The 14206-nt window shown below is 43.1% G+C and overlaps 1 protein-coding gene across 4 annotated transcripts in view; it reads left to right on the top strand.

Moving 5' to 3' along the window:
- Window positions 1–14206, top strand: part of PHF2 (PHD finger protein 2) — a 219989-nt gene that overhangs the window by 127555 nt on the left and 78228 nt on the right. For all 4 annotated transcript variants that reach the window (XM_077277997.1, XM_077277995.1, XM_077277993.1 and 1 more), the window contains exon 3: window positions 8417–8531. In XM_077277997.1, coding sequence (XP_077134112.1) covers window positions 8417–8531 — 115 coding nt within the window. The remainder of the gene's footprint in view (window positions 1–8416; window positions 8532–14206) is intronic.

Below are 14206 nucleotides of genomic sequence, written 5' to 3'. Positions count from 1 at the left end.
TGAGTACTCGTCACACCTAACGTCCGCTGAGTATTATGTAACATGTCATTTGTAGAGAGGCCGGTGACCGCTGTCACGGGAGAGGTAGCGGCACCTCTACGGTCACCTCCCATTCATGTCGGGACCCCCTCACTTTGCTTCCTTACTTCCCATCCATATAAATGAGGACTTTATCACTTACTCTATGAGTAGCACTGAAGCTTTCCAGCACTGATTCTGACCAAGGGCAACATCGGCACGGAGTGTTATATACTCCCTATATTTGCATCTATGATGAAAATAATGTATTCTTAACTCCTGGACTCCCACCAGCCGAGACTTCCCCTTTAAGTCTAGTAATAATTATGCAGTAATGATAAGTACTTGCACAAAAATATCTGCATATTTTATCCAGCATGCATGTGTTCTCAATGGGGAGAGGGTAACATGCTGGTGCCAGACGCTTCAGGTGGCGGCTTATTGCTTTTGAGGACAAATGAATTGGGCATGTTGAAATCCAAGATGCCCAACCCTTCTTTCCCTGACATCTGTCATTAAGGCCATATACAAATTGTCTGGATTATTGGAGGTCAATTTGATGTAACCCCCCCCCCCCCCCCCCCCGTCCTCGGTAAGTTAGCACCTGTATTGTGGGTAGGTGATAACCAATTTAGGATAATCCCTTTAAGTGATCTTATGGAGACCCATTGACCCAATGGAAAGACAAGAGTAGTGTAACGGTGGGTGGTTACGGAAGGGTGTGGACCACCTTATCTAGCACATAGTGTATTCTAGATGCAGCAGTAAGTAATGGTCAGATGGGAGGGCGTATGGCTGCACGATCAGACTTACCGTATTTTTCGGACTATAAGATGCCCTTTTTTTTCTCCCCAAATTTTGGGGGAAAATGGGGGTGCGTGTTATAGTTGGAATATATGTACCCAGGAGTGTTGGCAGCAGCAGGAGTGGGGCAATTCTGCCGGCCTTGGGCTGGAAGAAGGGGTGCTCGGTGGTCCGACGCTGCAGGGCGATGATCTGAATCCCAGACTGGTGCGTCAGCGCTCGAGGGCTCAACTGACATCTTGTGAAAGCCTGTAGCCTCCGGGAAAATGGCAACGGGAGTCGGTGATGTACAAATTGAGATCTCGGCAACGAGATCTTTTTCCGACATCTCAGTGTTGAGATGTTAATCTGTTCATGCACCGCCTCTGGCAGCCATTTTCCACCACTGAATTGCAGCAGTGGATGTGCGGGGACTGGCTCCGGGCTTTCACAAGATGTTGGCAGAGCCCCCGCACCACCAAGCACTGACGCACCTGTCCGAGATGGGAGTTAGATCATCACCGAACCACTGAATACCCCCTGTGACCCTACTCCACCAGTGCTGCCGATTTCCCCCTTCCCCCGGTAAGCTGAATTTGGACTGGAAGACGGACCCCCATTTGACGCATTAATTTTTTCCTATTTTCCTTCTGAAAATTTGGGGTGCGTCTTATGGTCCAGTGCGTCTTATGGCCCGAAAAATACGGTAGGACTCAGGCAGACATCCATGCACATCGATCTGAGCACAGACTGCATATGCATGGACTGGCTGCCGGTCTCCTGATTCTAGTGTGACCGTTTCATAGAAAAGAGGCCCTTGCTTGAGTCGGGAGACCTGCAGCTATTCTGGATGTCTGCCTGAGCCCCAGGTCTGATCAGGCAGCCATACTCCATCCCATGTGACCATTACTTACTGCTACAAGATACACTATGTGCTGCAGAGCGGCAGCCAGTCCATGCGCTGCGGTCCAATCTAGGACCGACTTTCACGGGCATCTGAATGAGCCATTACATGTAGGATTTATCATGGAGACACATAGGTTTGCATAGGAGCTGTAGACACAAAACAATAGGGCGTTTGTTTTTGTTTGTTTTTTTAATCAAGACCACTTAAAAAGTTTCTTTATTTTTTTTTTTATTTTAGGTCTGTTGGAGCGATAAATTATATACCAGAAACTATCCAAGGTCAATAATAAAATATTAATTAAATATAATCCAGATTAAAAAGGCAAAAAATGTCCATATATGCGGACCGCCCAATATATAATAAATAATATTGTCTCACTGGATCTTTTCGGTTGGGATAAATTATTTTGGGAACCCCTAAATCTTGCAATATCCTATGTTGTTAATCTCCGCTCCACATTTTGACCTTGAATTGTTGAATTGTCACGTCTGGCTCTATAATTGGTACGTCTCATTGAAAGTAGTAAGTGGATACCAGCACTTGAAATGTCTGCAAATGAAAAAAAATATTAATAAATTGCGCCCTCGACGCGCGCTGGATCTATTACCGCAGCCAGCCAATTCTTGTCATTTCCATTGTCTGCAAGGTCGGCGACAGCGATGGAGAAGCTCTCCCTGTATTGTCGTGTGGTTCTATGTTTCCTTCGCTGCCTTCAGATTGCTTTCTTTCCTTATTATTCCCTTTTATACTTGTAATGACAATCCAGCAAGTTCTGCCATAGTCCAAGGACGCCGTCTGCCCCCATCTCTTAGGCACAGGCGGTATTGTTACTTGCTCCTGTCCAACTGATACTCTCATCACTCATGTCCTTGTCAGACGTAAGAAAATTAGAGGGACTCTCCAGTGTGTAAAAGTATTAAAAAATCAGAACTCTGCTCGTCTTTGCCCCTGAAATCCAACCTTGTAATGATGCGTTTTTTTCCGCGAAAAAAACACATCGCGGTAAAAAACGCAGCATGTTCATTAATTTTGCGGATTTTTTGCGGATTTCCCACTATATTATTGCATTGGGAACCTCCGGAAAAATTCGCAAAAAAGCGCACCAAAAACGCTGTAAAAACGCATGTGGATTTCTTGCAGAAAATGTCCGGTTTTGCACAGGAAATTTCTGCAAGAAATCCTGAACGTGTGCACATAGCCACAAAGGATTGTTCACCAACTTGACACCTTAAAGGGAACCTATCACATTGTACTTGCAGTCAGATCTGTGAACAGCTCGGTATAGAGAAGGAAAAGCTGTGCGGAATAATCTATACAGTACAGACCAAAAGTTTGGACACACCTTCTCATTTATAGATTTTTCTGTATTTTCATGACTATGAAAATTGTACATTCACACTGAAGGCATCAAAACTATGAATTAACACATGTGGAATTATATACTTAACAAAAAAGTGTGAAACAACTGAAATTATGTCTTATATTCTAGGTTCTTCAAAGTAGCCACCTTTTGCTTTGATGACTGCTTTGCACACTCTTGGCATTCTCTTGATGAGCTTCAAGAGGTAGTCACCGGGAATGGTCTTCCAACAATCTTGAAGGAGTTCCCAGAGTTGCTTAGCCTTTGTTGGCCCTTTTGCCTTCACTCTGCGGTCCAGCTCACCCCAAACCATCTCGATTGGGTTCAGGTCTGGTGACTGTGGAGGCCAGGTCATCTGGCATAGCACCCCATCACTCTCCTTCTTGGTCAGATATCCCTTACACAGCCTGCAGGTGTGTTTGGGGTCATTGTCCTGTTGAAAAATAAATGATGGTCCAACTAAACGCAAACCGGATGGAATAGCATGCCGCTGCAAGATGCTGTGGTAGCCATGCTGGTTCAGTATGCCTTCAATTTTGAATAAATCCCCAACAGTGTCCCCAGCAAAGCACCCCCACACCATCACACCTCCTCCTCCATGCTTCACGGTGCGAACCGGGCATGTAGAGTCCATCCGTTCACCTTTTCTGCATCGCACAAAGACACGGTGGTTGGAACCAAAGATCTCAAATTTGGACTCCTCAGACCAAAGCACAGATTTCCACTGGTCTAATGTCCATTCCTTGTGTTCTTTAGCCCAAACAAGTCTCTTCTGCTTGTTGCCTGTCCTTAGCAGTGGTTTCATAGCAGCTATTTACCATGAAGGCCTGCTGCACAAAGTCTCCTCTTAAGGGCTTGTTTCCACTTGCGAGAAACACATCCGTGTCTCGCATGTGAAAACCAAGTTCTGGCGCCGGCACTCCAGAGCGGAGCGTGCGGCTGCATGTATTCCTATGCGGCCGCACGCTCCGCTCTGAAGTGCCGGCGCCAGAGCTTGGTTTTCACATGTGAGACACGGACGTGTTTCTTGCAAGTGGAAACAAGCCCTAACAGTTGTTGTAGAGATGTGTCTGCTGCTAGAACTCTGTGTGGCATTGACCTGGTCTCTAATCTGAGCCGCTGTTAACCTGCGATTTCTGAGGCTGGTGACTCGGATAAACTTATCCTCAGAAGCAGAGGTGACTCTTGGTCTTCCTTTCCTGGGGCGGTCCTCATGGGAGCCAGTTTCTTTGTAGCGCTTGATGGTTTTTGCCACTGCACTTGGGGACACTTTCAAAGTTTTCCCAATTTTTCGGACTGACTGACCTTCGTTTCTTAAAGTAATGATGGCCACTCGTTTTTCTTTACTTAGAATTTGTATTATGGCAAGAAAAAATCAGCTAACAGTCTATTCAGTAGGACTATCAGCTGTCTATCCACCAGACTTCTGCACAACACAACTGATAGTCCCAACCCCATTTATAAGGCAAGAAATCCCACTTATTAAACCTGACAGGGCACACCTGTGAAGTGAAAACCATTCCCGGTGACTACCTCTTGAAGCTCATCAAGAGAATGCCAAGAGTGTGCAAAGCGGTCATCAAAGCAAAAGGTGGCTACATTGAAGAACCTAGAATATAAGACTTAATTTCAGTTGTTTCACACTTTTTTGTTAAGTATATAATTCCACATGTGTTAATTCATAGTTTTGATGCCTTCAGTGTGAATGTACAATTTTCATAGTCATGAAAATACAGAAAAATCTTTAAATGAGAAGGTGTGTCCAAACTTCTGGTCTGTACTGTATGTTAGGTTGGATAGGATTCAGTATAACCTGCATTTTATTCATTAAAATCCATGTGTCTGTATGTATGGGAGTCCAGTGGGCGGTGCTGCTAGTGATTGACAGCTCTCTCTGCATGCAGTCATACAGGAAGTGCTATCTATGATGAAGCACGACTGCCCACCGGGCAAATACCAGGGATTTCAATGATTAAAATACAAGTTATACTGAGACTTTTCCCCAAAAAACATAGATCAACCTGTTCAGCCTCTCCAGCTCTAAAACATCCTGCTGATCAGATGCCATTTTCAATGTGACAAGTTGCCTTTAGGGCTTCTGCACATGGCTGTATTTTTGGTTTGAGTGCGATTTTGACAAAACATCGGATCACACGCGGACCAATGTTAGTCTAGGGGCGTGTCCGAATTTTATTTTTTTTTCCCTCGGACGGAGTCTGACCAAGGGAAAAAAATCGCAGCATGTCCGAGTTTGATCTGATATCTGGAACATATTGAGGCTGCACTCGGATGACATCTGAGTACAGTCCTATTTCCACGGACTGACACATCTTCACCTCATCTGAGAAAATCGGATCACATTCTGATTAGCATGATCGGACCGAATCTCTCAGATGAGAGAATATACGCTGGTGTCCACCGGCCTTCAAGATAAGTCATTGCAAAGTTCAGTGTCAGATCAGAGTGGTCTGACGGCTGAGCCATCATCTATCTTGAGACCATTGGGACCCTAGTGGCAGCTGGTACTGTATTGTAGAAATGGCCATACATGGGACACATGGGCTGTCACTTTCGTAACCCTATAACATTACTGTGAAAATTACACTGTCAAATTTTTGTTAAAGGGTTTGTGCACCCCTTTATTTAACGTCAATGATCCTGTTGATCAGCTGATTATCGTTTGTCCTGTTCCTGGATCCCTCGGGGTGATCGGTTCTTATCGCTGGGCAAAGTTTTCTTTTACCTGGCACGTAAATTAAGGGCATGTTTTAGCGCTATTTTCTTTTCTTTTTTTCAAAACCTAAAAAATCACATGAAATTTGAAAAAGACGCATTCGCTGCCAGAGGAGGTCGGATACAAATAATGATTCATAGGCTCCGGTATGTGACGTGTAGGTGGCCCGGAAATTAAGCCATGGCTTTGTCCCGTAGTTTCCTGCTTTCCTCTGGCGTCCCCCCGTATAGGTCTGCTTTGTATGACGGGATTATCCGGATCCCCCCCATCACCGCCACTTGATATTCATTGTTGATTTCCATTTTATTTCTCGGGTGTCATTCTTCCTTCTCCATTGTTTGATCTGTTTTTCTTTCTCATCTTCTTTCTTTTATTTGATGTTTTGCCCTTTTCATGTTTTCTTTTTATTATTTAGTTTTATATGATCGCTTTGTAAATAACACAAATACTAGAAAATATATCTGGTCAAGCAGTATAATAACATGATTTTTATTATTGCGTTAAGCCAACATTTCAGTGATTGTGCTCATTGTTGGTGACTTTTTATTGGAGGATAACCCATGAATGCCCCCCACCCCTGAGGACCACCAGTCTCTCTCCGTGCTACCCTATTGTCTGTGAATGTGTGTTTTATGCAATATCTTTTAGAATAATACGTAAAGGGGTAAATTTACAGGTGAATACAGCAAAAGCCCATCAAGTATAATACCTGACCTGATACAATGTCGGCACCGGAGTGTTCACTGGTGCTAATGTAACAAAGCTGGATGGTTAGGGATAAGAAAGAGCTTCGAAGAACCGACCAGTGACATTAATTGGCTGCCTATAAATAATTAGACAGGTAGACCATGCTTAAAGGTGTATTCCCATCTCCAATATCCTATCCCAATATGTACCAGGGTGAAAATTACATAGTTTTTGCTCTTATTTTATTCTGACAACTCCTCTAAATTTGCAGTTTTTTGTTTTTTTGAAATCCAACATATGGTTCCAGAGATATGGGACTTTTTATTTATTGCTATTGTTTTCCTTTCCAGAGGGGTGTGGCTACTAGTAATTATGCAAAGTAGCCTAAAGACACGCCCTAGAGGAGCCTCTCTTTGTAAAGACCATTAAAATTAGCGCTAGATAAAAAGAACTATATGTCTGGAACTGGATGATGTTTTTTTTTTTTTTAATTCTTACTAAGGCAAGCAGCGGGAATAAAATAAGAGCAAAAATTGTCCACTTTTGGTCCTCTAGAAGGGGAAGTCCTACCTTTTATTATTATGGTGTATCATCAATGTCTATTAGATGCTGGTTCCAGAGATATATCTAGAAAGATGGCTGCCTTTGGCTGTGCATGGATGCAGCTCTCTCTGGTCACTTCTATTATAGACAAACAAGTACGCTTGCTTGGTTGTTTTTGTAACTCCCATAGAAGTGAATGGAAAGAGCCACAGACACATTTATAGCCACTAGTGATGAGCGAACGTACTGGGATAAGGTGTTATCTGAGCATGCTCGGGTGCTAACCGAGTGACTTCAACGTGATCGAATAATATGTTCGAGTCCCCGCGGCTGCATGTCTCGCGGGTGTTCGACAGCTGCAACATATGCAGGGATTCCCTGTTTGTTAGGCAATCCCTGCATGTGTTGTGGCTGTCGACATGCAGCCGCGGGGACTCTGACATATTAGTCGAGCACGCTGAAGACTCTCGGTTAGCAGCCGAGCATGCTCAGATAACACTCTCCCATCCCCTCTTCTGGCATCAGCACTTGGGCTTCATTTCCAGCCAGCTGGGGTCAACTATTACGTCTGCCAGAAACTTTAGATGAACATCAGTGGAACCTGCCGATCATCTGATGTTTATGGGGCGCCTCCCGACTATGCCCCGACGGATGACGTCTGCGGAGAGGAGGATTAGGCAGCAGCTTTCTCCTTCAAGTCACAGATGAAAACGCGTTGTATTGGAGAACGGGAGAGATTGAGCCAGCAGCTATCTCATGTGTGGCATGCTTACAAAAAAATTGTGTTTTTTTTTTGTTTTGTTTTTTTTAGCAGAAACAAAAAAAATTACCTTTTTTTTTTTTTTAATTAAAAAAGAAAAAAAAAAAGTCCACCCCAAACCACCCACACTCTTGTTAGTTGCTTGCTTGTCCTTGGATGTCACAGTGAAATGACTTCCCCACATTCGCAGACACGTGTAACGCGCTCGATTAATTAGAATCTCAGCGTTTGCCCTCTTTTGACTTCGCACTTCAGATTTAATGACTCTCCGTATAATTTTAATGCTCCCTGTAAAGTTCTGTGACTCGATTTGGGAAGAGGCAATTATTCCTGCATGAAATATTCGGCACCAACAGAAAATAACACGTCATAGTCTGCATCACTTTTCCATGTCTGCCTCCCTGTTTTCCCAAGGAGGAAGGTAAGATGAGATGATTTGGTATCAGTGCTGACTTACAATCTACCACGAGTGACCGCTGCGGACAGTCGCGCGATACACCGCGAAGGACATTGAATGACGTCAGTCCTTGTGCAAACTTCACATCCTCACCAGAAATCTGTGTCCGATTTAGGCAAATCTGTGATCTTATATATAGATTTTTTTATGTTTCTGGTTTCTCCTAGTAAAAAAGAAAAGAAATTGGCACAAGCATGACACGGGACAGGCGACCGACGTCAAACCGGTTCAAAATGGCAGTCAGGTCTTCATTAAGGAGCTCCGGAGTCGAACCTTCCCAAGGTAAAGATCAGAAATCCTAATATGTGGCCATTTTACTTTTTATTCTCTTTTTATTCTCCTAGTTATCACTTTAACATAACTTTAAAGAAGTTTTCTCCTACTTAGAAAATGATTCTCAATGGACCAAGTGGGGTAATAAAAAAATTAATGAATAAATCCTGTACTGAGCAGCCCATCCCCTCTACACTTGCTACTGTGTCCCCCGCCGCTCTCTGACATCTACATCTGTAGGCAGTGTTGCATAACCGCTGCAGCCGATCAGTGGTCTGGAAACGAGCATAGGAAATTAAAGTTGGAGATTGGTGAGAATCTGACCCCTGGGGTCCTCACTGATCCTCAGAATGAAGCGGTGGGAGGGCTGACGCAGTGCACAATGAGATGACTGCCTGTGGTTCCCTGCGTTGTCGAGTGGCTGGGAGTACCGCGGAGGAGAACCAAAAATGAAAAGTGTAGCACTGCAGCCCCTTCATTCTCTGGATTAGATGTGGTCTCAGTGGTCAGACCCTTAGGCCAAATTCAGACGTCCATATATCATGGTCCTGGTACAGCTTTTGTTGCACAGACCACCCATGGCCGGTCTGTGAATCATGGTCAGTACTCAGACCCACCTTCATTGCAGATATTGGTTCGTCTGCCAAGCTATAGAGTCAGAGATCAGCCCTAGAAAGCAGAAAATATCACAGTTCTGTCGCCTTCCAGGACGTGTCACAAGACAAACTGAATACATCATTAAAAAGATCTGATAGACCTGAAGAGGCTGGTGCCTTTACTCTGAAGATCCATGTCAGAATGCCAGTGCAATCCCTTTTTGAAGATTTTTCTGCCTAATATTAAAATTAGCACCAAGCTGGACTCATAACAAGGCTCATTTTAATATAAAGATTAGAAGCCATTCTGGCATTGATTTTTCACAGTAAGTACAGCAGCCTCATCTGGTATATTTACAATCTTATGCAGCTTGTATTGTGAAATCTGGTGACCGATCCGCTTTAAATGCCTAATAGCAGTTTAATTAATGTTGAAATGTGGCACGGACGGGGAGTGATGGATCCCTAGGGCTGTTGGATGATTTACATTCCTCTGTTACGCTAAGTCTGGAGAAACACAGAATAATTCTGTAATTCATTAATGTCTGGACAAGAAGCGAAATATGTAAAATTCACAGAGGTGCGATGAGCCGGCCGGTCACGTTACATGAGATTCTGATTCTGAACATCTCGCGACATCCTTACTGATCTCATGGTGGAAAATAAGTTCCATTACTGGATGGTACTAGTAGTTCCTCCATCCCTTACATCCAGTTTCATCCCATACTGTATTATTAAGAAATATTTGATATAGAAAAATACTTTTTTTCTGTATTCTAGATGAGCAATGTCCTCCTCCTCACTGTTGTGTCTCTGGCTGGTAGGCTTGTGTTCACACTCGCGTTATGTTCTGCCATTGGTTCATTTTTTTTTCCAGTAAAATGATGGACACGCTGATCGAAAACGCAACGAACCCCATTATAGTCAAAAGGGTCTATGGGGCACCGTCCGTGCTTCTCATTGCCTCTACATAAAATCATTTTTTTTGTGTTCACATCACAGAACAGGGAGACTAAGAAGGGACGTTTCTCCCTGCAGATGTAGGGAGACTTATAGTCCATGTAATGCTCCGCTGAAAATTTTACATATGCAAATGGCCTCTTCAGAGAGGGAGCGGAAGGGACTCTAGTGCCACCCGTTGTGGTAGCAATCCTAAAATTCGATATTGACCCTTTAAAGGGATTTGCTTGATGATTCTTAGGATTAGATCATTCAGAAAATTGGAGAATTGAGCCCTAGAGCATGAAGTGAGATGAAACCGTTATAGTGGTAACATACAAAATTTTTATTAATTGCTCACCATGTAGTCCCCCGAGGAAGCCCACCATGCGAAACACGCTTCGGGGCAGCAGCGCTCTCTCTATATATATCTCACTCGATCTCTCTCTCTCTCGATCTGTCTCTCTTGATCTGTCTCTCTCTCTCGATCTGTCTCTCTCTCTCGATCTGTCTCTCTCTCTCGATCTGTCTCTCTCTCTCGATCTGTCTCTCTCTCTCGATCTGTCTCTCTCTCGATCTGTCTCTCTCTCGATCTGTCTCTCTCTCGATCTGTCTCTCGATCTGTCTCTCTTTCGATCTGTCTCTCTCTCTCGATCTGTCTCTCTCTCTCGATCTGTCTCTCTCGCTCGATCTGTCTCTCTCGCTCGATCTGTCTCTCTCGCTCGATCTGTCTCTCTCTCGATCTGTCTCTTTCGCTCTATCTGTCTCTTTCGCTCTATCTGTCTCTTTCGCTCTATCTGTCTCTTTCGCTCTATCTGTCTCTCTCGCTCGATCTGTCTCTCTCGCTCGATCTGTCTCTCTCGCTCGATCTGTCTCTCTCGCTCGATCTGTCTCTCTCGCTCGATCTGTCTCTCGCTCGATCTGTCTCTCTCGCTCGATCTCTTGATCTCTCTCACTTGTTCTCTCTTGAGCTCTCTCGATCTCTCTTGAGCTCTCTCGTTCGGTCTCTCTCGATCCCTCTCGTGCTCTCGAGATCTCTTGATCTCTCTCGTTCTCTCTCTCTCGAGATCTCTTGATCTCTCTCGTTCTCTCTCTCTCGAGATCTCTTGATCTCTCTCGTTCTCTCTCTCTCGAGATCTCTTGATCTCTCTCGTTCTCTCTCTCTCGCGAGATCTCTTGATCTCACTCTCTGTCTCTCGAGAAAGAGAGAGAGTTATAGGCCATGCCTCTGAGAATTTATATGTAGGGCATGTGGCCAAGCTCTTTAAAAGGTTGAAATTGAATTTTAAGATTACTGCTTCCAAAAGGTGGCACTAGAGATCGAGTCTCTGTCTGCCTCCTTCTTTTAAGAGGCAATTTTCATATAACAGAACAGAGATTTGGAATTCCGAGGACTTATGTGAACGTAACTGAAGACCAGCGGCTGCAGCAGGAGCCTCCCCCCACCTGTATCAGAATTCAGTGGATCCCTCATCCGTTTTACTGACACGTAAGGAAAGACCAAGCTTGATAAGAGCCGCCTAAATGCTAATCTTTCATTGAAGAAGTTGTTTCTCCCTCATCTCTCATCTGCGGAGAAGTATTTCAATACAAGGTGTGAAATGTGAAGTGGATCTGAAAATGGTGTCAATTCACATCAACAAGTGAAATGGAAAATAAATCATTTTCCACTTGTCCCTTCAATTATGTAAAAACCTTCCACATGACAAGTGTAAAAAACAGCGCGTACAGCCCGTGTCCTAAAGCAACGCATCGGAGGACAGGACCCTCATTGTTCAGTGGGCCTTTACTCATTAAAGGGCATATGTCATCAGAAAATGGCCCATTGGAAAATTATATATATATATATATATATATATATATAATTATTATTATTATTATTATTATTATGTATTGTTATAGCGCCATTTACTCCATGGCGCTTTACATGTGTGGAGGGGTATACATAATAAAAACAAGTACAACAACTTAAACAATACAAGTCATAACTGGTACAGGAGGAGAGAGGACCCTGAGAGAGATATATATATACAGTGGGGCAAAAAAGTATTTAGTCAGTCAGCAATAGTGCAAGTTCCACCACTTAAAAAGATGAGAGGCGTCTGTAATTTACATCATAGGTAGACCTCAACTATGGGAGACAAACTGAGAAAAAAAAATCCAGAATATCACATTGTCTGGTTTTTTTTATCATTTTATTTGCATATTATGGTGGAAAATAAGTATTTGGTCAGAAACAAAATTTAATCTCAATACTTTGTAATATATCCTTTGTTGGCAATGACAGAGGTCAAACGTTTTCTGTAAGTCTTCACAAGGTTGCCACACACTGTTGTTGGTATGTTGGCCCATTCCTCCATGCAGATCTCCTCTAGAGCAGTGATGTTTTTGGCTTTTCGCTTGGCAACACGGACTTTCAACTCCCTCCAAAGGTTTTCTATAGGGTTGAGATCTGGAGACTGGCTAGGCCACTCCAGGACCTTGAAATGCTTCTTACGAAGCCACTCCTTCGTTGCCCTGGCGGTGTGCTTTGGATCATTGTCATGTTGAAAGACCCAGCCACGTTTCATCTTCAATGCCCTTGCTGATGGAAGGAGGTTTGCACTCAAAATCTCACGATACATGGCCCCATTCATTCTTTCATGTACCCGGATCAGTCGTCCTGGCCCCTTTGCAAGAGAAACAGCCCCAAAGCATGATGTTTCCACCACCATGCTTTACAGTAGGTATGGTGTTTGATGGATGCAACTCAGTATTCTTTTTCCTCCAAACACGACAAGTTGTGTTTCTACCAAACAGTTCCAGTTTGGTTTCATCAGACTATAGGACATTCTCCCAAAACTCCTCTGGATCATCCAAATGCTCTCTAGCAAACTTCAGACGGGCCCGGACATGTACTGGCTTAAGCAGTGGGACACGTCTGGCACTGCAGGATCTGAGTCCATGGTGGTGTAGTGTGTTACTTATGGTAGGCCTTGTTACATTGGTCCCAGCTCTCTGCAGTTCCTTCACTAGGTCCCCCCGCGTGGTTCTGGGATTTTTGCTCACCGTTCTTGTGATCATTCTGACCCCACGGGGTGGGATTTTGCGAGGAGCCCCAGATCGAGGGAGATTATCAGTGGTCTTGTATGTCTTCCATTTTCTAATTATTGCTCCCACTGTTGATTTCTTCACTCCAAGCTGGTTGGCTATTGCAGATTCAGTCTTCCCAGCCTGGTGCAGGGCTACAATTTTGTTTCTGGTGTCCTTTGACAGCTCTTTGGTCTTCACCATAGTGGAGTTTGGAGTCAGACTGTTTGAGGGTGTGCACAGGTGTCTTTTTATACTGATAACAAGTTTAAACAGGTACCATTACTACAGGTAATGAGTGGAGGAAAGAGGAGACTCTTAAAGAAGAAGTTACAGGTCTGTGAGAGCCAGAAATCTTGATTGTTTGTTTCTGACCAAATACTTATTTTCCACCATAATATGCAAATAAAATGATAAAAAAACAGACAATGTGATTTTCTGGATTTTTTTTTCTCAGTTTGTCTCCCATAGTTGAGGTCTACCTATGATATAAATTACAGACGCCTCTCATCTTTTTAAGTGGTGGAACTTGCACTATTGCTGACTGACTAAATACTTTTTTGCCCCACTGTGTGTATATATATATATATATATATATATATATATATATATATATATATATATATATATATATATATATATATATATATAATATATAATATATATTTTTTTTAATCTTTGAAAAAAAAATAGTGATATGAAAAACTGAAGGAGGGAAAAAAAAACTATACTATAATAATAATAATTTTTTTATTTTTTGTATTTTTAGACTTTTGGTATCACCATAATCGTTCAGACTTGGGGAGTCACGTTACAAAGTCAATTCTTCACGTTCGATGAATGATGTAAAAATAAAACCCATAAAACATTGCATTTTTTTCACCGTTTTACCTCCCTTGGAATCTATATAGTAAAACGAACGGTGTCATTCAAAACTACAACTCATCCTGTAAAAGAAAAAAGAAGGCTCTTGGAAGAAGGGGAGGGAAAAAAAAAAAAAACAACAACCAAAAGCGCAAACAAGGAAAAATCGCTCTGTCCTTTAAAGGGTTAAATGGACGGTCCAGTTGGCAATTTTCA

Source organism: Ranitomeya variabilis, chromosome 8 (assembly GCF_051348905.1).
Source record: "Ranitomeya variabilis isolate aRanVar5 chromosome 8, aRanVar5.hap1, whole genome shotgun sequence".
NCBI lineage: Eukaryota > Metazoa > Chordata > Amphibia > Anura > Dendrobatidae > Ranitomeya > Ranitomeya variabilis.
Note: the sequence above shows the minus strand (reverse complement) of the source record. Positions and strands in the feature narration are given on the sequence as shown.